The 26,129-nt window shown below is 43.2% G+C and overlaps 1 protein-coding gene across 1 annotated transcript in view; it reads left to right on the top strand.

The window, feature by feature from the left end:
• Positions 1 to 24,379, top strand: part of ABCD3 (ATP binding cassette subfamily D member 3) — a 54,378-nt gene extending 29,999 nt beyond the window's left edge. The window contains exons 8-23 of the mRNA XM_083157067.1: positions 657 to 713; positions 809 to 951; positions 2,590 to 2,659; positions 2,786 to 2,855; positions 3,836 to 3,933; positions 4,031 to 4,122; positions 4,957 to 5,048; positions 5,133 to 5,205; positions 7,263 to 7,326; positions 8,354 to 8,431; positions 9,061 to 9,126; positions 9,238 to 9,327; positions 9,449 to 9,568; positions 14,851 to 14,955; positions 21,129 to 21,185; positions 23,322 to 24,379. Coding sequence (XP_083013193.1) covers positions 657 to 713; positions 809 to 951; positions 2,590 to 2,659; positions 2,786 to 2,855; positions 3,836 to 3,933; positions 4,031 to 4,122; positions 4,957 to 5,048; positions 5,133 to 5,205; positions 7,263 to 7,326; positions 8,354 to 8,431; positions 9,061 to 9,126; positions 9,238 to 9,327; positions 9,449 to 9,568; positions 14,851 to 14,955; positions 21,129 to 21,185; positions 23,322 to 23,399 — 1,353 coding nt within the window. The 3' untranslated portion in view covers positions 23,400 to 24,379. The remainder of the gene's footprint in view (positions 1 to 656; positions 714 to 808; positions 952 to 2,589; positions 2,660 to 2,785; positions 2,856 to 3,835; positions 3,934 to 4,030; positions 4,123 to 4,956; positions 5,049 to 5,132; positions 5,206 to 7,262; positions 7,327 to 8,353; positions 8,432 to 9,060; positions 9,127 to 9,237; positions 9,328 to 9,448; positions 9,569 to 14,850; positions 14,956 to 21,128; positions 21,186 to 23,321) is intronic.
• The last annotated feature ends 1,750 nt before the right edge of the window (positions 24,380 to 26,129 follow it).

Raw genomic sequence — 26,129 nt, 5'->3', positions numbered from 1 at the left:
AGAGGACCACGCTCCCAGACCCGCAGCCCCCCCCCCCCTCCCCACGAGAAGCAGCCTTTCCTACCCCGACAGACAGTCGTCCTGTCCCGTCCCCCGTCCCGTCTCCCCCAGACCAGAGGCGCATTCCCTTCCCTGCGCTGTCCAGGGGGGGAATACCGTTTCAGACCCGTTCTAGACACAAAAAAAAAAACGGGTCTGAAACGGGTAGGACCCTCCTTTTTAACTGTTTTCAAAAACCGTGTTTTGGGAAACTGTAAAATCCCTCTGCACCTTTCAGACCGCACATATTACCATTTTGAAACTGTAAAAAAACGGCAATATAACGGTTAATATGTGTGGTCTGAAAGGGGCATCAGATTCTGACCTCTTGTGCTTAATGTGACTTGATTAGGGTAAGAGTAAACCTCTTCAATTGTTCCACCTAGCAACCATATGATGAAATATTTTTGAAAACTACAACGCATCACCAATCAGTCGCTGTTAAATTCCTTTGTTCACCATCAAGAAAAAAGCAATACATATGCAATTTTCCAAAATTTTTCTTCAGATATTTTAGTTTTGAGAACTTTTAGATCTTTTAACTTTATAATCTTTCACATTAAGTAAGCAAATGTTAATTTGGCCAAGCCATAACCTGTGCTACTTCTGTGTTGCAGCCATTTTTGGACATAGTCCTGTACATCTTCAAGTTGACAAGTGCAATTGGAGCCCAGGTAACCTATCCCAGCATTGCCTGTGGCAACAATGTTTTCCCTCTTTACATATGCAGTCTTCGTTGTTGATGGTTACTGTTGTGTTATTTCCACAGGGTCCAGCGAGCATGATGGCTTATCTGGTGGTCTCAGGACTTTTCCTTACACGCCTCAGGAGGCCTATTGGTAAAATGACCATTACCGAGCAGAGATATGAAGGCGAATACAGATATGTAAACTCACGGCTCATTACCAATAGGTAATACAATCTGCCGCCTTCTCAGCAATCTAACTCATTTACTGCATTTAACCCTCTCAGGACTCTGCACCTGTGAGTTCATAGCAATGTAGGATATATCTTTATGTGCAGTAAGACAAGTTGCATCATTTTGGCTTTGTGTTGCTTTTCCTCTGTATTACTGTACTTTTAACTTGGTAAACTGTAATTTTGTTAAATAAGGGACGTACTTACTATCTCTGCAGTCACAATCACCACTGGCAGAATGCAGACAGTTGCATTTTAACAGTCAGAAGTCCAATTGTAAGCACTGGGGTTAGGGAAAGGCACTAGGGGCCTTATTTTGGTTCATTCTTTCTGACAAAATCCTTCTTAGATGGACAAAACCATGTGCACTGCAGGGGGGGCAGATGTAACATGTGCAGAGAGAATTAGATTTGGGTGAGTAATTTTGTTTCTGTGCAGGTAAAATACTGACTGCTTTATTTTTACACTGCAATATAGATCTCACTTTGAAGTAAAACCCCACCCAAATCTAATTCTCTCTGCTCAAGTAACACCTGCCTCACCTGCAGTGCACATGGTTTTGTCCATCTAAGAAGGATTTTGTCAGAAAGAATGAACCAAAATAAGGCCCTAGAAGTGTTAGTTAGGCTGCTGGTGACAGGAATGGTTAGGGTAAAGCTGGGTACACACTACTGGATGTGTAGCCAGCCCAACATTGGCAGCGATGGGAACCGGCATTGGCAAGTGCATAAACACTTGCTAACAACATCCCCTGTCGTCCCTGCATGTAAGTCTGATGAAGGATGTCACTGACTACCCGTGGGTCCGTGCATCATCAGCGACACTAAATTATGTGCGTGATCTGTTGGCCCAGTCCACCGGATCAGATGACATTTCGTCTCGTGTACTTGGATTTAGGGTATGGGGTCGCAATTAGAGATAGGCTGTTGAAGGGGAAGTTAGGATTTGGGACGGGTGGTTAAGGTAAGAGTTCATATACTCACTGGGATCCTTTGGGATGCCGCTGTCAGTTTCTGACCTTTAAGGTGCCCATACATGGTACAATATTCCCATGCGTTTTGAACTAGATTGCATAAGATGCAATCAAATCTGTTGCAATTTGTGTGCGATGCGATCGGGACCTAGTATAAAATGCACAGGCTGCAGAGACTATATGTGCTGTGCGATGGGATGCACGCGGGAGCGCGCATCGCACAGCACCATTTTACCGTGTATGGGCACCTATAGAGTGGTGATGCATAGTGATACCATCCCCCTTAATAAGCCTGACTAGCCAACCCCCTGTACCTTCCATCTGGGCCTTGGTTTTGTAAGTGTTCAATCCTTTTTTGGAATTTGGAACAGATCTCTTTCTTCAGGCTTGTGGCATTCATGCCCTAGGGATCATTATTCTTTATAGGCACAAGTCTATGATCAGAATTAATTATACTACTGGTGGCATTATGATTTCAGAGTCCCTAGTATGCTAGTGTGTCAGATACATATTTGGCCCAAAGGAACCTTGAACTCAGGAGTAGGTGCGTTGCTTGTGCCCCGAGTAGCTGCCAGGAGCGGAAGCCTTGCCCTTAAATATGCTTTATCATTCTTTTGTGATCTTACACTAAGGCTTTTGTTGTGGTTCTTTTATTTTAGTGAAGAAATTGCCTTTTACAATGGGAACAGAAGGGAGAAACTGACCATTCACTCAGCTTTTAACAAACTGGTAAGAGGAACATGGAAAGCTGTAACACTCGCTTGTTCCAGTTACAATGCTCATTTTACACGTTACAGAGTACACCTTGAGTAGAACAGTATTACAAGCAATTTCTAAATACTCTTGTGTCCACAGGTGGAACACTTGCATAAATTCATTGTGTTCCGGTTCTCCATGGGTTTTGTCGACAACATTATTGCCAAATGTAAGTCTGTCTGTTCATATTTAAAACACCACGACTTATGCAGTTGCTATGATTTTCTATTGTTTAGTTAAAAAAATTATGCGAGAGGCTCTTATTGAAGTCTTGATTCTATGTTTAGCTTGACTTTCATTTCACGTTTTTTTTAGCAGAGATGAGCAGGTTCAGTTTTATGGTGTGTACACACGGCAGATGCTGCCGTGAGATGCGAGTCCCGACGCGATCGGGAATCGCATCGCACGGCATGCTAAATGGGCACAATTTAGACTATATAGTGCAGATCTGCACTATATAGTCTTGCCTGCCCTCTCTATTTCACTGCTGATTTGGGCTTGCACGGGAGCGCGCATCGGCAGCGCATCGTGCTCGCAAGCCCTAAAAAAGCATGCGATGAGCATGCGATATGGCTTCCGATGTTCACTATATCGGCAACATCGGAAGCCATATCTTACTGTCTGTACACACCATTAATCTGATCACAAAGCAGTATTCTTTTGGCTATCCAAAACATGTGACCGCTGATAACCGTAAAAAAATCTGAAATTGCCATAAGTATCAAGTGAATCCAAGTAATACCGAACCGGCTCCTCTCTAGTTTTTAGTGATCAACCTTACTTTTTTATGGCTGGCTGGAGCATTCACACTGCAGAGACCAGTAAGTCTGTGTGGGGAGTCACCGGTACTGGCCTCAGCAGGCCCACAAAACACTCCTTCATTGCCACCTCTTCCCCCTCCCTCAAATCGCAACAGCTTGTCAACCAGGCTAAACTGTGGGGGCACTGCCTCTAACAATGGAGGGCTCATTCTGAAAATGTGCAGTGTAGAAAAATAGGAGATGTACATAAACCATTGGTTTGCATACATGTCAGAATAAGGCCCTATATTTGAAGCTGATATACCTTTTAGCTGCCATTAAAATACATGTTTTTTTTTTTTTTAATTTGCTCACTTTTTGAAATGCTAATTGTTGTAAATGATCGCAGACTTTGCCACAGTCGTTGGTTATCTGGTTGTCAGCCGTCCCTTCCTTACCCCGAATCACCCCCGGCATCTGACCAGTACACACGCAGAGCTCCTGGAGGTGAGAAGCGCAGTGTCCGCTCTGAGACTTTTCCTCCTTGGTGCAGAAATCTCAGTCTGGTTGTTCATTCTCTCTCTACTGTATCTCTCTCTGAAAGGACTACTACCAGAGCGGAAGGATGTTACTGAGGATGTCTCAAGCACTGGGCAGGATTGTGCTGGCAGGACGTGAAATGACCAGGCTTGCAGGGTAAGACCTGTTACTGAAAATGATTTATACCTTCCATACTGTAGTTCAATAAATATGGCTTAAATATAAAACGTCTCTAATAAACCTTAGTTTGATGTATTTAACAGGCTTCTAAATCTTTATCTCATTCCTGTATCTCATATAGGGTTTTTTCTTTTTCTTTTTTTTAATAAGATGGGAGTTCTAGTGAAAAGGGGTTGTTGCTATGGACAACCAATCAGATTCGATCTGTTATGTTCTAAAAGGTGCTAGAAAGGAACCTGATTAGTTGCTACGGGCAACATTTCATCTTCAATAGAACCCCCTTCTTCGTAAATAAATCCCATAGATCAATTAAATTCGACCCAACCGATATCATGTGACCATGTTCAAACATTCCTTTTTTAAAACCGAATCCCTCTCCATCTTTCTTCTGTGTGGCCTTATTATTTGCTATGCATTTCCTTCCAGTATATTGTGCTGCTACATATAGCTCATTACAATTATTTCTCTGAAGTGAATATATTAGATATTATGTGTACCAATGATATCACTGATGGAAGAGCCATCGTAAGATTTCAATTTCAAGACTACAGATTGCTCTTCCTTTGCTACGCTTCCCTACACGTTCTATTTGCATGTTGCCTCTGTTAGATCTGGATCACTTGGTTTGTGTGTCTCTTGCCTTTGCCAAGGAGTTGGGGGTTTGGAGTTGCATGCAAGGATGTGACCCGTTTCATCGTTTTTCTATATGGCCCTTTATCTTCATTTATGTTTATGTTCATCTTGCTATTAGATCTGTGTAGTCGTTCTACCATCAAAGGGAATGTTACTTATAGTGTGCTGTCCTTGTAGTTTCACAACTAGAATTACAGAATTAATGCAAGTCCTGAAGGATTTGAACCAAGGGAAATATGAACGCACTATGATTTCTCAGCAAGAAAAAGGTAAATACGTTAATTTCTTTTCAGTAAAGAACTTCCCACGCCACACACTCATACCGCTATATTAATATGTTTTTGAAATTGCAGAAACTGAAGCTCTTCCCAGAATACCCTTAATACCAGGAGGTGGAAGAGTTATCAACGCTGACAACATCATTAAGTATGTATCGGGACAATACGGTTCTGTAATTCCTGAGGTGTAATTTCCTTGTCTACAAGCTACATGAGCAGAGTGGTCTGGGAATGCTGGTGTAATATATCATAAACCAAAAGATGGGGAAAACCAGGGTTTCATCACTAGCAAAGGAAGTGTAAGGTTTTGTAATTCAAACCATTCAACACCTCATTGTGTTGTGGCCTCAAATATGCAGTCATTACATGTGCGGTTGACGAGCAATTCTTAAATATGATTTGAGCTTCTGCCCGTTTAGTAACTTGCAGGTAACAGGCTGATGCAGTATTTTATTTTCCACTTTGAGCTATATAGCCAAATTGACCTGCATGTTTGGAAGACCTCACACATCAGTAATGATACTGAGTGTATCACTCAGAAGCCTTTTGTGTATAGGACATTAGGCTAAATTGGAGGATACACTGAGAAGAAGTGGTCTGGCAGATCTAAAGCCACCACAGAATCAGGAGACTGGTGGCTTAGTGTTAAGAGATTGTGTTATAGGGCAGCTCTTAGGAAACTCCAGCTTTATGTTGGGCAAGCAAGTCTTGTACTTTGGCTGGTTAAGTCGCAGAAATTGCTGAGGTGTCCAAATAAGATTTTTTCTTTTCATTTTCCTGGGCCATCAGACGAGATAGAGAGTGGCGTTGCTGGATTCCCGACTCAGAAACCAGCCAGAATAACTGGGATCCTGAACCATAAAAGCTACCACATTATATTTTGTCCTGCAAAAAAATCCTATGGTCTATGCCTGCTTGGTTAAGGATTCATCCTACAGCAAGATAATGACCCAAAACATATATCCTGGTTATGGCCCCAATTTAGTGTTACCAGCAGAAGTGCTGAAATTGCTATTTGTTGATGGTACTCTTTACCTAGCACGGCGCCCACGATTTTGATTGTGGGCATCGCAGGTAAAAAAATCGCGGGCATCACGGCCATTGAATGCACTAAAAATCGGGTGCGACGCGATGCCCGCGATTTCCCATAGGGACCAATGTTAAATTTCTCAATTGACCCGATTTTACTGTTCAATGCCTCAATTGACACGATTTTTCCATAGGAAACAATGTTAAATGGCCCACAGAGGCCAAATAGGCACCCTGAAGTGTGAAATGGCCCCCACAATTGTTAACGCCACCCCACGATCAACGTGAACCCGAAGCGTGGCGAGCGCAGCGGTACGCGTCCTACGACCTTTTCATACCCCCACTATCCATGTCGGCGTGGAGTTGAGAATAGAATAGTGTGGCGAGCCACCGAGCCCGAAGCGTGGCGAGCGGACGCGGATACCTTCACAGGTAAACGCGTCGCCACGCTTCGGGTGCGGTGGCTCGCTGCGCTCGCCACACTATTCTATTCTCAACTCCACGCCGACATGGATAGTGGGGGTATGAAAAGGTCGTAGGACGCGTACCGCCTCGCGCCTCGCTTGACACGCTTCGGGTTCACGTTGATCGTGGGGTGGCGTTAACAATTGTGGGGGCCATTTCACACTTCAGGGTGGCTATTTGGCCTCTGTGGGCCATTTAACATTAATTCCTATGGAAAAATCGTGTCAATTGAGGCATTGAACATAAAAATCGGGTCAATTAAGAAATTTAACATTGGTCCCTATGGGAAATCGCGGGCATCGCGTCGGTCGCGTCTCACCCGATTTTTTAGTGCATTCCATGACCGCGATGACCGCGATGGGCTCCGTGCTAGGTAAAGAGTACCTTGTTGATTTCTGCGCATTCAAATGCAGGCTGATACCAGCTTGCGTGCTGGATCACAGCCAATTGCAATTTCAGAGCCTTGCGGGGTCGACGACAGACCATTTTGTGATGGCAGTCCTGACAACGTAAGCATGTCCCGACCGCTCAGCTGCTGCGACCCAAAACATGGCCGGCCTATGCTTAGATTTGCAGCTATTATATCTTAAGTGTTAGTTTTTTTTTTTGTGTGCCTCAGTATTTATTTGGGCTGTGTATTCTTCTATACTACAGATATATTGCACTGACAGTCTAATGTTATTAAGTATTTGTAAACTTTTGTTGTTTTAGGTTTGATCATGTTCCACTAGCAACACCAAATGGAGATATTTTAATCCGAGATCTGGACTTTGAGGTATGTCATACATTTTATTTGATAGTTTTGTTACTTATTTCTTCCTCTCAGCATTTATTACATGTTAAAAACTTAATTTACCACAAATTTATTGAGTTCAGGAATATTTGCAGTTGTACATCTTGGGGACATTGTGTTCAAAAAGTGTTACCCAGTACTGACCAACAGCGTTACCTGTATCTATTTCATGTACAATAAGCTGTAACCTTGTTAAATTCTAATCTATAGACTGGCTTTGAAATTTGATTTTGAATGTAAACTTTTTTTTTTTATCAGGTAACAAAATTCAGGGATATTTTCTTTGGATGATGATGTACATACACAGAAATAGTGTGAACCTAACAAGATTTACTTGCTTACAGTACAAAGCATAGTAGATCATGGGCAATGTGTATAACCATTCCACCAATTGATCAGCAGGGCAGTCATCCCACTGGTTTAATGCACTTGCTCATAGTGAGGAGGAGGACAAGATGGCATCAGTGAGGGAAGAGGGCCTTGCTTGTGAGAGCTTGCAGTCTAAATTGGAGTGGGAAATGGTTGACAGATAGGAGAAGACAATGAGCAAGGAGCGTGTTGGGTCAGTAGGAAAGATTTGATAAAGCCCTTTATTACATATACCACATTTTAGAACATGGGTCTTCAAACTGTGGCCCTCCATATGTTGTGAAACTACAAATCCCAGCATGCCTTGCCACAGTTTTGCTACAAGAGAGTGTTAAAACTGTGGCAAGGCATGCTGGGATTTGTAGTTTCACAACATCTGGAGGGCCACAGTTTGTAGACCCATGTTTTAGAAGATGAGAATTTATCAGTGCATAGAGAAAGCTATTGATCCTGGGCAATGTGGAAAAATGTTCTACCGTATTTTCATTTTAGTTAGGCTTCCAATGAGGAATTATTCTTAAATTTTTGTTGGGTATATTTGCCAAACCAGTTTCGTTTCCATCTCCTTTTCTATATGGTTTTATGGAAGACCATGTTTGTGTGTGCTTTTTTATTTTTATTATTTTTTCTTTATTTACAGGTGAGGTCTGGCACCAATGTTCTCGTCTGTGGGCCAAATGGCTGTGGGAAGAGCTCCCTTTTCCGAGTATTAGGAGAGGTAATTTATATTGCACATGGATTTCTTTAGACGAATAAAGAGTTTAGTAATATGTGATTGAATCATGTGAATAGAGATATAGTTTCCTTTTAAAAAATAAATTATATACTGTATATAAATATCGAAATGCAAAGTAACAACCACTTCACAATACTGCACCTAGTAATTTTGTATGCAACACTTGTGTATGTGTGAGACTCCGTCAGAATATGCAAAATGTTATGATGTTGTTGCTTTTTATCTTATTTTTAGCTCCATGTATAGACTCAGTCGCACACAAGTCTCGCATATCAATCAGTGTGGTCTTATTGATGCAGTTTTGTCACATTGCATTGCTACTGACATTCAGATAATTGGCATAATCTGAGTCGCATGGGATCTGGCGGCTCACTCAAACCAGGCTTCTGGTGCTCATGTATGAGAACACGTCAATATGCAGCCGATCTCTTCTCTAGTAAACCATGACATTGAGGACAAAACTGATAGCATTGAGAAATCCATATTATTGCTTGATGTATTATCCACAATCAACAGTTCTGGCCAGTCAGATAATATTTTGAGAACTTAAATACCCACTCTTTGTCTTTTACCTTTTCAAGCTTTTGAAGGTTACAATTTATATTTTTTAGCTGTGGCCTCTTTTTGGTGGAAGTTTGACAAAACCTGAACGAGGAAAACTATTTTATGTACCCCAGGTAACTTTTTCTTTACATATTTGCTTTTCTATCGTATTCTGTGCATATAATGTAGCTGACCTGAAATTAGACACATACCGCAACCTCAGATGAGTTATGTACCTGTTTTAGAGACCGTATATGACTCTGGGGACATTACGGGACCAAGTCATCTATCCAGACACACAAGAAGACCAGAAGCGGAAAGGTATATCTGATCAGGTAAGAGCAAATCTTCTATGCTGGCTGTTCATGTGACCCCTGTATTCCTACAAGACTTGCTGTTATTGCTTATATAGAAGTATACTGGAAATAAGTCCTTCATCTGTAAATTGAAACACAGGTACTGAAGGGATACCTTGACAATGTCCAACTGGAGCAGATTCTGGAACGTGAGGGTGGCTGGGATAGTGTACAAGATTGGATGGATGTCCTCAGCGGAGGAGAGAAGCAGAGAATGGCGGTATGTACAGATTATATGTCCGGATAGCATACACTAGTGCATAGTAATATTATTTCTGTTAAGGGCCCCATACATCAGCAATTAATTGTGACAATTTTCAGATATGGAGATGATTGCCACAATTTATTTTAGATGTGTGGGCTCCCCTTTTGGCAATCCCAATCAAAATCGCCAATCGATTGCTTAATCAGGTTTTTAAACATGCTTAATAATCTGGTATTATCTGCAGATCTTTTTTATATGTGTGGGCATTCCCAATTCATCTTCTGTCATCTATTTACATTATGAACAGCTGAAATGACAATCGATTGGGCATTTTCCAGATATGAAGATGCAATCTTTAGATGGAAAAATCTGCCGATCACTGAAATAAATCTGTAATGTGTGGGCAAAGTCAGATAGATTGTAAAATCCATTTATCTGGCCAAAAAATACCTGGATCTGGAAATCCATAAATTGTGATTGCTGATGTATGGGGCCCATTACACTATGTGATGGTGTACATTTTTGGCACTGCAGCATCTTTTGTCCTTTTATTTATTTTTTTTCTGCTTGGAAAATATGGATATCAGAGCATCATTGCATGAACATTGCAGGCAAAGGAGGCCTAGCAGTATTCCAACAAAAGCGATGCCCAAGCAAATATAACTTTGTTACATTATACACCTCCTAAATCCTTACCCTTTAAGTGCCCGCCAATGGCGCAAACATGTTGAAGTACTTAGGAGCCAATTCTATTAATAGTGAGGTTCCCTATAAGTCTTGCACACCGTTTCCATAGGATGTTTATCATAATAACCTTTGCTCACACCCCATAAAGATGTCAAACTGGACTAACTGACTTAGGGAGGCAGAAATGCATCACACAAGGCTACTGTGATAAATTAGGTACTCTTTACCTAGCACGGCGCCTATCGCGGGCATCAAATGCACTAAAAAACGGGTGCGACGCGATGCCCGCGATTTCCCATAGGGAACAATGTTAGAAGTGTGATTGGACGCGATTTTACTGTTCAATGCCTCAATGCCCGCGATTTTTCAATAGGAAACAATGTTAAATGGGCCACAGAGCCCAAATAGTCCCCCTGAAGTCTGAAATGGCCCCCACAATTGTTAACGCCACTACGATCAACGTGAACCAGAAGCGCAGCGAGCCAGCGAGGGGCGGCGGTACGTGTCCTCCGACCTTTTCATACCCCCACTATCCACGTCGGCGTGGAGTTGAGAATAGAATAGTGTGGCGAGCGGACGCGGATACCTTCACAGGTAAACGCGTCCCTTCGCGGGCTTCACAGGTATCCGCTCGCCACGCTTCGGGCTCGGTGGCTCGCTGCGCTCGCCACACTATTATATTCTCAACTCCACGCCGACGTGGATAGTGGGGGTATGAAAAAGGTCGGAGGACGCGTACCGCCGCCCCTCGCGGGCTCGCTGCGCTCGACACGCTTCGGGTTCACGTTGATCGTGGGGTGGCGTTAACAATTGTGGGGGCCATTTAAGACTTCAGGGGGACTATTAGGGCTCTGTGGCCCATTTAACATGGTTTCCTATGGAAAAATCGTGGGCATTGAGGCATTGAACAGTAAAATCGCGTCCAATCACACTTTTAACATTGATCCCTATGGGAAATCGCGGGCATCGCGTCGCACCCGTTTTTTTAGTGCATGCGATGGACGCGATGCCCGCGATTTTTTACCCCCGATGACCGTGATGGACATCGTGGGCGCCGTGCTAGTTAAAGAGTACCATAAATTGAATTGGACCAGTAGTGGCGTGTCGTGTCGTGATTGGTCCGTGATCTGAGAAGATGATAAACTTGTCATTTGCCACTCTGCTCTCTCTCTCTCACACACAGAAATGTGTCAAATATGCTATAAAATATCTTTTTATGATGTAGAACAAGCTCTGCCTCTGCCCTCTACTTTTTTTCTTAGACAGAAGAAGCCTTTGTTCCTCCTCTCAGCGAGCAGTATCACTTAGTGTTAAGGTAGTCATTTCTGCTGTTCTCTTGCATGAATAGAAGGAATTGTGAACACAGGATCAAAAGCTGATGAGAGGTCATCCATAGAGAGGCTCATAGTTTTGGTTCTGCAGTGTAATTATGGTCCGGCTAAGCTGTGGTACAATTTTCAAGTTATATTTACAGCTAGGTTATTTATTTTATGTCTATTGTAAAAATATTTTCCTCATCATCCAATCTGCGGGACATCTAGCTGATGCTGAGTTAAGTGGGTTGGACCATAAAGGCATTAGAAAAATAATTTGGCTCCACCCCCACATAATCCCTCCCGCTTTTCGGATGCCTCAGTTGTTTTCTTGTTTGGTATTGCGGAATGCTGTAATTTTTGCATAAGGTAATGTCCAAATTTTACATGAATCAAGATACAGTTCTTCCTTTTCTGGATTTTTCTTCTTCTGATTCCTCTTTCTATTACTTAAATGTGAGGATGGCATTACTTTCATTGTACCTGTTCCCATCCGTTCCTACTTATCCTATTTTTTTTCGTTCATCCACCCACCTACTTTTAGTACTCACCCTACCTCTTTACCTCACCAGCGCTCCTGCCCTGTTCTTCACTTCCTCGACAATTTTGACACCTACTTCAGAACTGATGCTGATTTTAGTTGTACCAGCCATACCCCTATTTATGCTGTATTTTATCAACACATCTGTACGTTACCCTGTAATTAATTTTTTTGTTTGCTATGTACGGCGCTGCGGACACTTTGTGGCGCCTTATAAATAAACTGCTACTATTACTACTGCTACCTCTGTCTTCTCCACACATAGGAGAATCCACCAGTAAGGATTCGCTTTTAGCGCCAGTGGATTCTCCTAAGTATGGTTAGCAGGCCTTCAACTGCTATATTGCCATATGGGTGACTGCAGCAATCCATGAGGCATATCTGCCCTTTAATGTGCCAGTTCATACTTCACTCAAGGCCCATTCAAAATGTGCGGTTGGAGTATATTGGGCAGTCCGTTGTGGTGCTTCAGTAGACCACTTGTGCAAGGCGGCAACTTGTGCACCAATTTTTTACTTTTTCATAGTTTTGGGATGTCGACGGTAGTTTTTCCCACTTGGTGTGGTGGAGTCAATAAGATTATTCTTCTAGTGCCTACTCATGTGGACCAACCCATTTAACCCAGCATCAACTAGCAGCGTTCCCCAGATGGATAATAAAGAAAGGATTTACAGTGTACATAGCTAAAAATTCACTTTTTTTTTTGCAAGATTTTATGATCGGGATAAAGATCATGTCTTTGACAGTAGGATAGAAATAAATTGATTGAAAACTAAATAAATTGATTGAAAAATGATTGTACAAGAATCTGCTGCCGATAATACAGGTGGTATAAATAACTGACATAATCTGTAGTTCTGCAAAACACAGCACTACTGCTATCCAATTAAATTTTCAAGTCTACAAATTGCAATGTGTATAGGCACTAATAATCGCATAATAGAATAGAATAGAATCAACTTTATTGGCCATGTGTGCTTGCGCACACTAGGGATTTTTTGTGGATTACAGTGCAGCATCAAGCAGGGATGAAATGGGGGGGGGGGGGTGGACGACACATTACATGCATTCCATTGAGACCTTATACACATTCCATTGAGACATTAAACGCATTACATTGAGAGCATTTAGACATCACTTGCGGGGATCACATGCCCGCCAAGCTGCACAGCGCCTAGGCAGCCATCAGCGGCTCCACTGGTCGTTGCAGCAGCCAGGTAGGTAGCAATATAAGCAGGACAGTACATTTATCACATAAGGGACATGAACCCGCCGAGCTGTTCAGCGCCTAGGCAGCCATCGGCGGCGCCACTGGTCGTTGCGGCAGCCAAGTAGGTAGCAATATAAGCAGGGACAGTACATTTATCACACTGGGAACATATACCCGCCGAGCTGCACAGAGCCTAGGTAGCCATCAGCGGCACCACTGGTCATTGTAGCAGCCAGGTAGGTAGCAATATAAGCAGGGACAGTACAGTTATCACACAGGGAACACATACCCACCAAGCTGCACAGCACCTAGGCAGCCATCAGATAAAAACATCTTTTATCTGTTTGTCTAGAAAATAGTACCCATATATCATTTCTCTCATACGATCTATCTGTATAGCCTGGTCAGCGACAAGCCAGACCTTTTCAAAATATGGCCAAAGGTCCGGTAATTGGTTCGTTCAATGGATTACTTTTATTTTTTGGTACTTGTGTAATATCTGGGCGCCCGATTTTTTTCATCGCATGCCACTAGTTAAGGCATGCGATGAGACGCGATGGGACCCGATTTTCGGGCCTTTTAGACGTTCCTTGTACAATGTAAAAATTGGTCGCATCGTATGCTATTACAATGGCATGCGATGCGACCGACCCGATTTTTACATTGTACCCAATGTTAAATGGCCCCCCAGACCCGATTTTTAATTGTATACCCACCATGATGGTTAATTATTAGGTAAAATGCCCCCCATTGTTAACGCAACGCCACGATAAACGCCAACCCGAAGCGTGGCGAGCGCAGTGTTACGTGTCGTCCGACCTTTTCATACCACCACTATCCACGTCGGCGTGGAGTTGATGTTATATAGTGTGTCGAGCGGACACGGAATACATGCGCTCGCCACGCTATATAAAATCAACTCCACGCTGACGTGAATAGTGGGTGTATGAAAAGGTCGGAGGACGCGTACTGCTACCCCTCGCGAGCTCGCTGCTCTCACCACGCTTCGGGTTGGCGTTGATCGTGGGGTGGCGTTAACAATGGGGGGAATTTGACATATTCATTACCCATCAGGGTGGGTGTACAAAATTTAAAATCGGGCCTGGGGGGGCATTTAACATAGGAATGTGGCATCTTGTCCAATTAAAAATAGCGTCGCATCGCATGCAGTCTGGTCGATTTTTGGTTGCACAAGGACATACGATAAAAAATCGGGCGCCCCGATAATATACAATTACCATTTTTTTTTTTCTCCCTCTCTTGTTAAGGAGATCTAATATGAGTAATCTAACCTTTAATTTAATAGTGATTGTGGGGCCAAGGACCTGTTGGAATTTAATTCTCCGTACAGCGCTGTGTAAACTAGTGATCATAGTGGCAGATTTCCTCCATTTGTCCACAACTTGTCAAAAAAAAAAAATCTGAGCTCTCCTGCTGTGCTGTCAAATAACATCTTATGTATTTCCTATGAGAATAGTTACTAAGCTTGTTCGTTACACGGCTTGCATAGCTATTTACTGACTATTGACTTGTGTCTTGTTTTCAGATGGCGCGGCTATTTTACCACAAGCCTCAGTTTGCAATCTTGGACGAATGCACAAGTGCTGTTAGTGTGGACGTGGAAGGCTTCATTTACAGCCACTGTAGGACGGTAAGAGGAGAATTGCTGGCTATAAATGATGAAAAGCAAATTCCTGCCGCGTTTATCAAGCAAGAGATCCACTACTTATAGCCTTATTAAACCTGCAATTTGTAGACTATTCAGGGTCACAGACACAAACAAAAACACACCGAAGCTTCTTTATATCCTTATGCCAAACAAGTGCTCTCTTTGGTCCTGAGGAAAGGAGGCTATAGCCCCCTGAAACATTGACCCTTTGGAAGGGTGATGTCTATGTGCATATATTAATGCTATTATGAAGCGCTGTTCCCTTTTGCAAATATAAAACCTCCTTATTTTTTTTTTTTAAACTGTGTGCCTAGAGGATGTTTGTACCTTTGCGGGCAATGGGACCAGACGTGGGAGGTTCTGCATCGCCAAGTACATACACATTAACAATGACTGTGGAGGCCACGCTAGCTTATGACCCCCATCTGCCCTGTATGCAGACATTAGGCATATGCTAGTATGATGTTGCGTGGGAGGGTGACCCTAGTACACCCTGGACAATTTGAACATTTTGTTTTCCGTTACGTTGGAATCGGCAAAATCATTAAAAAAGGTTTTCTTGTCTGTACCCAGCTTTACGATTTACAAAGCCACGAAGGGAGATGCCAGTCAATTGGCTCCTAACTGCCATGTTACAGGCTGTGCTTAAAGAAATTACGGCAGCTGATTGGTGGTTTTATCTCGCTCAAAGGCTGAGTAAATAGGGTACTTCTGTAGTTTCACGGCGCCAGTATGGCGCCATGCGTCTGAGTCCCCTTGCGGGGCACGCTTCGCTCGCCCACGCTACGGGCTCGGTGGCTCGCTACGCTCGCCACGCTATTTAAAATCAACTCCATGCCAACATGGATAGTGGGGGTATGAACTTTCCATGTTGGCATGGGGTTAAGTTACTTTTTTTGACATATTTCGTGGCGAGCGTAGAACCCGGAAGTAGCACGGCGCCATGAAACTACAGAAGTACCGTAAATAGACCCCTAAGTGAGTCTTATAATTGAACGCATAGGGCACAGGTTCTCAACGTTAGTCCTCGGGACCCCACACAGTGCATGTTTTCTAGGTCTCCTCACAGAATCAAGTGACGTAATTAGCTCCACCTGTGGGACAAATAAAATGTGTCAATGCGTAGTGAATGCACCTGCTGGGTGACCTGGAAAACGTGAACTGTATGGGGTCCTGAGGTTTGAGAATGACTGGCATAGGGCACTTGGGTTGCTACAGATTTCAATCTGCATATATATAATTTCCAGAAATTCCTTGTTGTTGGTACCTATTTGGCAAATAGCTCTAGTGCAGCCATCCCTGCATCACTGCCAATACAATGCTCAGTTTCTCACAGTAGTGATATGTAATTATTATGCTGCCCACACACTGACTCAGCAGATTATCCAGCCCAGCAGCTAAGCTTCGGGGTTAATTGCCCAATGTGGTTACACGATGCAGTGCCATTACGCAGACCACAGCTTGGAAGCTGACCCCTCGATTGTCCTGTACAGTACAGATTCTAGGCATTTCATTACCACTGTGAGATTTTTTGCTTTGAGTGGACATAGTATGTATGTAGTTATTATTATAAGTTTCCGGTTTGATTTTCATAATAGGATATTTTATTTTTTGGAATTTGTGCATGCAGATACATTATTTTGCACAACAGTTGGTTGGAAAACGATGTGAACAGTACTCCAGTCACTCAGTTCTGCTGCTGCCTCTGTGGCCTACACACGGGGAGATTTGCTGAGCGATTCTAGATCGCTCCGCACACCGCAATGTCAGCGCTCCGGTGAGAACACTGGCCCTGTCCAGCGATTTAGATTAATATCCAGCATGCTAGATATTTATCATTGGTCAATATCGACGTATGGGTGCGAGCATTGCTATCGCTATAACCCCCACACACTGCTCGATGTAGGGGCATTTTCGGAGCAATCTAGTAAGATCACTTAGACAATGCCCTGAAATCTCTCCATGTGTAGGCCCCTTTAAGATTTACATGAGTAAAGATGGACATACATCTATTTACCTGGTAATGGATAAGAGCAAATGACAGTTCACCATTGGCTTTGAAATGCTGGAAAAGTGCCAAAAACTGTCACTCATATTACCAGGTTTTTGTTCCAACCAGTCCGATCTGACAATAAATCTGTAGATGTATGGCCAGCTTTAAGCCTGTAGGCTTTTGGTGTGTGTGATGCCCAACCTATTAGGCACACCTTGATTACACAGAACTTTATAGTTGCCAGTGTTCTCTCAGGGCAGGTTCATCCTGATATAAATATTAGGTTTTTATTGTTTGTTTTTTTGGGGTTTGAAACCTTCCTGTTTTTTCAGGCCACCTCTTGGCTTCTGCTGCCTCAGACCAGAACTTACACTGTGCTTTATACCCATTTGAGCCTCAGATACTAAATGTACAGGGTTCAGAGCAGGGAAGATGAAAAAGTAGCGAGACTGAGGGAGAAGGATACAGAGATAATGACCATAGCACAGTGGTTCTGGGACATGTACAGCGCATTACAATATAGTAGAACAATTGTGGATGTGTGCAATTTACAGATTTATCAATGCAAACAATATGTCTTAAACCTCTCTGGCATCACATTCTGCAGAATGTATTGGTGATCTAAGAATTCCCTTAATCACCCTGAGGGGTTTTCTGGGTGGATAATTAGTCAGGCTTGGTCATGTTTCTTTCCTTCCAGTCATGAATCACAGCAGGCCTCACAACCCTGCATTTGCCAACATTAGGCATTCGTCCAAACTAAATCATATTAAATTGAATCACCCTGAAATGCTGACTTGTTGCCTTTAAAGCCCCAGCCACGGTGCATTGACATACTGGGTATTCCAGCATTAATAAGGATGTGGTTAACACTGCGCTCTCCTTCTGAACCAGCTTGAGTTGCAATTCGTTTGTATGTTATACAAGATATATATTGCAAGAGTGATATAGATAAGTTAAGGCAATGAAATGTGTGCAAAAAAACTTTGGTGTGTTTATTGCTACACTGTACAAAATATGTGACAACTGTGACACACTGTAACAATAATTGTACAAGTATAACAGAAGGGGAGGGGGGTGGGGGGGATGTGTGGGGTACCAGGCTTGCCCGGGGCAGTGTGGGCAGCTTGGTGGATCAAGTCTTATTAGTTCCGTTAACCGTTTCCAATCCTGAGTAATGATCAAAAGATCAAGAGTACATCGGGACGTCTGTAAGGAGAAACATACACAGGGGGGTGGTGCAGGGGGCTGGCGTCCTGTCCCCCCGCAGTGCACCACTCACCTGTGTCTGAAGTCTGTGTGAGATCGGTCCCACATAGTCTGTGTGCCTCTGTTGCACCCGCCCTGACTCAGACAGCTGCGCCGCTGTGTCCTGAGCCCGGCTCTGCGGTCTGTCTGAGGTGCGACTTCCTGGTGACGGCGCCTGGTAAGCGCCGTACCCGGCGTCGTATCAGCAGTGTACTGGCCGCAGGCTCAACTCCCAGCCGGGAGGAGACTAGATGGATGGTGATGGGAGTGAAAGGTGCATGTTGCTGTAATGTCCTGCAATTAGCCAACGCGTTTCAACCGTATAGGTCTTTTTCAAGGATCCTGCGGGAGCAACAGAGGCACACAGACTACGTGGGACCGATCGCACACAAACTTCAGACACAGGTGAGCGGTGCACTGCGGGGGACAGGACGCCAGCCCCCTGCACCACCCCCCTGTGTATGTTTCTCCTTACAGACGTCCCGATGTACTCTTGATCTTTTGATCATTACTCAGGATTGGAAACGGTTAACGGAACTAATAAGACTTGATCCACCAAGCTGCCCACACTGCCCCGGGCAAGCCTGGTACCCCACACATCCCCCCAACCCCCCTCACCTTCTGTTATACTTGTACAATTATTGTTACAGTGTGTCACAGTTGTCACATATTTTGTACAGTGTAGCAATAAACGCACCAAAGTTTTTTTGCACACATTTCATTGCCTTAACTTATCTATATCACTCTTGCAATATATATCTTGTATAACATACAAACGAATCACTGGGTTGAAACTCAAGCTGGTTCAGAAGGAGAGCGCAGTGTTAACCACATCCTTACTAAAGATACCCTGTGAGCTAGGACAGCTCAATACACTGCAGCCCCTTCACACAGCAGTACCTTGAGCGCTGACAAAACCCCCAATTACTATTCCAGCATTAAGGCAGAGTGAATGTATGGAATGAGGTGATAAGGGGAGAGCCAAAAGGTTTCTGCTATATAGGCAATGTGGACAGAGAGCCCAATCTATAGCAGAGAGTACAATCACTGTACGCTAATGGATACAGGACTTTGCCTCTACAGTCGCAAATCAGCAGGTTCCGGTTTCACTGTATTGTTCATCTAGGTGAGGCCTTTTCAGTAATTAGTCATGTTTCATTCCACTACATCAGCGACCAGCGAGTAAATTGCTCCATAGTAAAGACCCTGCCCTGCATACAGTGATCTAATCTATATACCAATTGATCTGTAGAGTCTATATTCTACAAAATTTGGGACCTATAGAAACAGAATATATATCTATCCCGATCAATGGCCACTTCTCTCAAAGAGAAAAATTACTTAAACATTCATAGCTTTTTTTGGTAAATTTATAAATGGAGAAAAAAAAAATGACATGCAGCAGGGGTAGGTGTCCTAGATTAGCATCTGTTCTTCCGGTTAGCACGAATTAGAGGCGGGGCTTCACACTAGACTTACTCCTGTACTCCCCCCTCCATGACCAAGTCTGGCCATAAGAGTTACATGGCTCATTTTATTTCGCTCTAAATGACCTATTAATATTGTGATCATGTATAACTGAGGTTACCATTTCTTTCTGAATATTTTTGACTGGCACACTAGAGGTTAAATAGTTTGTTTATCATGCAGGTCAATACGTCAACTCTGGAGGAATAGTTATCACAGGAACTGCATCTACATAAGATCCTTACAGGTGCACTCAGGAACAATAAATAGTACTAGCCTTAAACTGTATTAATGCTGGTGTATATGCATTTGCTCAGGCTTCATCTAGAGGGAGCCATTAGGCCTCTCCTATGGATTGATGTAGCAAAGTCTTCCTGGTATACACAGTTTTGCCTGTTGCTGTCATATAGGATAATCAGACTTGCACTGGAGCAACAGCTAACATATTGATTGAATGTAAAGGGAAGTGGAAATTATATTACTGTATATATAATCCACCGACTAGGTGTTACAGATGGAGGATATCTAGAAAACTAACAGAATAATCTCATAACGCTCGCCAGCACAAAAAGACCACATTGAACTTCACTCTGTTTATTGTTCCTTCTAAATTGATTGCACATCTTCCATTAGGGACATCACAACTGTAGGTGGAGGCACATTCGCCATCCTAATGACATCATATTAATAGCACCTTCATTGGATGATGGCATAGTGAGCGTCATTGTTCCAATCGTGGTGCTCAGGGGACACCTGATCCCCACTGAGGAGTTACATTTAGACACTGGATTAGATAAATATTTTCAAGAACAGATCACAGAGGTGCGTGCGTGTAATTGCCCGCTTGGGTTTTGTAGCGATTGTAACTTACTAATAAATTAAGTATTTCCGTAATGACTGCGGGGCAGATTTATCAAGATCGGTGAAGTGAGTGTCTGGTTTTTATCACCGGCCAATCAGCTCCTAACTATGAAGTTACAGGTTTGGTTTGAAAAATGACAGGTAGGAGCTGATTGGCCGGTGATAAAAACCAGACACTTTATCACTTCACCGAGCTTGATAAATTGGCCCCTGAGTCTGCTGTGATTTGTTCATAGATGAAGACTGACTAAGGCGGTGTACAGCGGGTTAGTCACTCCAACGCTGACAGCCAGTGCAAGGTTCAGTAGTCCTGTGACACACTAGACTGCATGCGCTGTTCTTACAGATGTAATCCTCTGGAGCTTTCACTTCTGCCAGGGAAGCGGCTTATCCCATGGGAAGATTTGTGCCACTAAGTTTTGTTGAAAAAGATAAGAAAGTGTGCAGCAATGCTACAGTGAACCAGTCAGGGATAAATGCTGGTCTGGACTTCAGAGGCATTCTGTTCTCTCTTGTGGGACCAGCATATTTCCATTTTAATGTATTTATTATACAAACCTAACTCCTTTTTGTTCCTCTTTGCTAGGTTGGAATATCCTTGTTCACAGTGTCACACAGAAAGTCCCTGTGGAAACACCATGAGGTATACCGATGCAGACATTTATGTGCATGTTCTGTAACTGTCAGATGTCCGTAGAATTGGTATGAGTCACAGGAGAATAAAGGACTTCTGTAGAGATGCTTATGTATTTTTCATTTTAGTGCAGCTAGCTGTCCAATGTCAGAGCAGTGTGTTCTTTCTCATCTACACGGATGGTGTTACGGTTAGCATTACTGCCTCACAGCACCTAGGTTAAGGGTTCGATTCACACTATGGCCCTAACTGTGCAGAGTTTGTATATTCTCCCCGTGCTTGCGTGGGTTTCCTCCCACAATCCAAAAAATTTACTTGTAGGCTAATTGGCTCCCAGCAAATTAACCCTAGAATGTCTGTGTGTGCTAGTACATGTGGTAGGGAATATAGATTGTAAGCTCCACTGGGGCAGGGACTGATGTGAATATTCAAATATTCTCTGTAAAGCGCTGTGGAATATGTATGCGCTATATAAGAAACTGTTAATAATAATCTACAGTGGCTTACCCACAATCCCAGTGATGGCGGTCATTTGTCTGCATCTAAACCTTAAGGACTTTCCCCTCCTAAAAACAAATGCGTGAACCCTGAAGTGCTTTATCTCTTGAGTGAAGAGTAGTTATACCTTCTCCCAATCCAGAGATCCTTCTGTGGGTCAATCAATCTCAACAAAATAGGGTCAAAATAGATATATCTCATTCATTTTGAATAACGACCCTACATAAAGGTTTCTTTCAAACAAGGCCAATATTTCCAGATTCCCAGAAATTCATATGGAAAAGGTTAAGTCAGTTTCCCGCTTTCCCCATATAGTAAAATCTCACCTAGATAGTGTTCCCTATGTTACTCAAAAGGTTTATTTCAACTTTTAACCAGCTGGTCTATGGAGAAAAAGGCGTGACTCAAATAGCCGCAAAAGCTGGTTTATTCCGTAAACATTCCAAACATCCAATGAGAAAAATATAAAAAATACAGGGATAAATGCGGTAGAAACCGGTCCCCCTTAACTCACCCAGGTAAGAGAAAGGTGGTGACAAACCAATAACGATGGAATGGTACTGCCACACAAAAGAGACTTTCCTCTATATCACCAACGCGTCTCAGTACTTTATACAAATGTGCAGGGCCTTCTCCAAAACATATGCCAGGCTATTATTTGCCATAGGCAAAGCTGCAGGAGTTTGAAAAAGAGAACAGAAAAATAATACATGGGGGGGGGGTTTATGCAATCCCCGCCGCTATAGCTCAGATGCGGTAAATCGCTGCGGGATCCTATTTAATGCTGTCTTGGCCGACAGCATTGAAGAGGCAAATCAACATAATGGGCCCGACTTTAAAAGCGGTCGGCCTGTTTTGTCGTTACCAGCCGTGAATTGTCGCGATCATGGCAGTATCTCAACAATTCAAGGCCGTTTACGTCGACACGCCCCATTTTCGGCCATCGCCAAGCAGGACATTGAATCCCGCCTGGCGATATGCTGTCGAGCAAAAACGAAAACATGGGCCAGGGTCATGGCTGTTGGGACTGATTGACAGTCGTAACCTGGGATTGCATACCACCCATGATATGTTTAGTGAATCTCATGGATATTGCTGGACCCAAAGGAATAAACCTGATTTGAATAAGAATCATTATGTGTACTGAAAGGATTCTATTTCAATGGTAGGTGCAGATTAAAAAAAAAATTATAATAATAATCCTAGCCCAATAGTGTTCCCTGCCTGAGTAAAGACTTTGGGTACTTGTTTAGTTTCACGGCGGCAGTATGGCCGCCGTGAACTTCGGCTGCTGCGCTCACTAAACTATCAAAAATAAGGTAAATGAACTCTATGCCAATGAAGATAGTTCATACCCCTACTATCCACGTTGGCATAGAGTTAATTTTAGATAGCGTGGCGAGCGCAGCGAGCCACCGAGCCCGCAGTATGGGCGAGCGAAGCAAGCCCCGCAAGGGGACTCAGACGCACGTCCACTGCCGCCGTGAAACTAAACAAGTACCAGACTTTGTTCGTTGGCCCACCTGTGCAAGGAGCAGTGTACTTATTATAAATGCAAAATTTTAGAAAGTATGTACTAGATGCCGTTAGCCAGCCAATGTCCTATAAAAATTCTGTTTTTCATTAATACTTTCCTTCTCGTTACAGTACTACCTCCACATGGATGGCCGAGGCAACTATGAGTTCAAGCAAATCACGGATGAAACGATTGAGTTCGGATCATAGTGATCGTTCTGAAAATCATGAATTGAGAGGAACTCATGGGAGGAGGAAAAAAAACTACAAAATAGTTTTTTTGTTTTTTTTAATTAGCAAAATTTTTGCCTAATCCTAAACAATCCAAGTCTAATGTGTAGAATGTTGACAACTGTGCATATGGTCATTTAATTATTAACACTACTGTACTAAGGGTGCACTGATGTCCTCATTGGGGTTCCAATCAGTGACCCGATCATTGAAGAAGAAATCAACTACTTTGACTTTCTTGGCCAGTGCGGATTGTGTCCAGCTTCCAAGGAGGAGTGAAGGATCTACCACTAGTTTGTCATGTTAGAGCTGAAGTCCTGTCTGTTTGTTATTGAGCTTCCTCTGTAAGCATTGATTGCATTATTGGCTTGGACAGAAGAGTTTCTTACAATGGCAGTAAAGTAACAGATGTAGCGTCCTTTTATATTGTTAATCTCAGGTTATTATATTTTTTCTTAATTTGAGACCTAGAAGAAGGATTATGGGTAAGACCCGGTTATTATAGCTTTTACCCACATTTCTGATTGTGTTAAAGGCAAAAGCAAAACCGAGGGTCAAATAGAGGCAGTACATGATTGAATGGTTTTTACTGGCCAGGGTGTAATTTCTGCTAAGCAGACCACACAATCCTGGGGAATCAGACGGAATCCTATGAGCATCCGGCCAAGGCTATGTATTCCATTGGAGACGTCTGGTGGGACTGATGCTGCATGTCTTCACTTTTGTATGTAACAGAATTGTTCTTCCCACATGCAGATTTCAGTGGAGCTTTGTGATTTATTATAACCTATTAACTTAAAAAAATAAAAATAGTTGTTAATTGGATGACTTTTTATGTTTAACAATGAGATCACTGTGCAGGGATATAGGCCATTTATTGTCAATCTAGATTGGTGGGAGAGGAATTGAATGGCATGCTGCACTGATTATGCAATAAATGGCATCTATGTAAAACCTGCTCCAGTGTGTCTGCTGAAACATTGCTTTTCTGTATACTTATCATGGTGTCTGATGACAAGTGCCTAACCTAATGTCACTTCTTGGGGAAGAATGGTGCGGGAAACCCCCCAGTGATCTAAATGCAGCAATAAAATCTACTCTCTAAAAGCCCCTTTCGCTAGTGCGATTTGGGCCCTTTTCATCTGATTCCGAGGCATCGGGCCGAGGAATTGGATGAAAAGGCCCCAAATCACATTTGGTTAACCTCCGATCCGATGCGCGGCCCTGTGTGCAATGGATCGGAGCCTGAGATCATCACTGCTTCACCAATGATCCATCAGATCCCGCAGCCAGGAAATGGATTGCATATGATACATTTGTATGCAAAAGGATTGAATACCATGAATCATACAGTATGTGATCCTGCTGCCGGGGACGGCATGTGATGCCTCGCTGTGGTGGATGTGGGGCTTTGGTGCAACAGTACTTAGATAAAAGATTAGATCCACTGAAGTTTCTAAAAACGGAAAAATAGAGATGTTGCCTGTAGCTACAGGTCATATCTCGGCTATTGTTTTCTAAACTGCAACAGAGAAATGATAGTGACAATTTGATTGGTTGCTATGGTAAACAGCTGTATTAAAACTACCCCAGGGATTACTTCAATGTACAGACCTCTCCTACTGCAGACTTGTCTTCCCAGCTCTGTGACTCTTCCATATTCCTTACTTACTGGTCAGTTACTGAGCTGTGTGCTGTTACTTCCATGCAGACAGTGGGCCGGATGTTAAGAGCATAGTGCGGCTGCTTTCCAAATCCGGTCGATAGCATACAGAATTCTTATTTGACTGTCCGCATGCATTAAACCACCCTGACCTCATAATCATCTGCATTACATCTAACCCATGGTATAGATACAAGAGATATGACTCAAAGGTGTCCTCTCCGAATATGCCCGACTCATGAGATGGGTCTTTAATATGCGTATGCTCGGTTGACACCCTGTAAAGCTCTTTTCAAGTGGGATGTCGGAGAACCGTCCGGCAGAATCTCCCAGGAGTTGCACATAAGCGTATGTTAGCTACAGTTTGCTTCAACTCGTTAAATCAGGGGTCGGGAACCTCAGGCACTGGGGCCATATGCGGCCCCCGTAGCCAGTCTGAATGGCCCACCCACCCGCCGACGGCTTTGCCGGGAGTCAAGTACAGGGGAATTCTCGCGAGAGGTAGGTAGTTCTCGCGAGATTCCTCTTAATCAACAGCAGCCGGAGACTGTCAGTCCTATTTAGCGGCAGCCGCTTGAGCGTGGGACGGCTGCAGCAGGACAGTTTGTAAGAGACATTTTTACGGATGATTTTTTTCCCCAATCAAACTGCCCTTGCAGCAAAAAAGGTTCCCCACCCCTGCGTTAAATGCTGCCACTCTTGCACCTGCATCAGGCCCTGGATGTCTGAGCGGGCAGCTAAATCATAAGGAGATGGCAGGAGAAGAAAGGCACCTTGGGAAGCACTGGTCACTATACCACCTCTATATCAGGTCATCTATTTCTCAGCAGTCTTTGATCTAGAGACCAAGCTGGCAAAGGCATGGAATCTGATTTTCTATTGCACTTATACATATAAGTAATATGCAGACCTGCATTTATTGAGCACTTGTTATCATGGAGCTCTTGATGATTTCTTGCAAATCATGTGCAATAAAGATGAAACCTTTGCTGCAGTTTGGATTTCTCTAGACAATAAAGTCATCAGTATGAGTGAATCCACCAGTA

This window comes from Crinia signifera, chromosome 8 (genome assembly GCF_055691185.1).
Source record: "Crinia signifera chromosome 8, ASM5569118v1, whole genome shotgun sequence".
NCBI lineage: Eukaryota > Metazoa > Chordata > Amphibia > Anura > Myobatrachidae > Crinia > Crinia signifera.
This window is presented reverse-complemented; position numbering and strand designations above follow the sequence as displayed.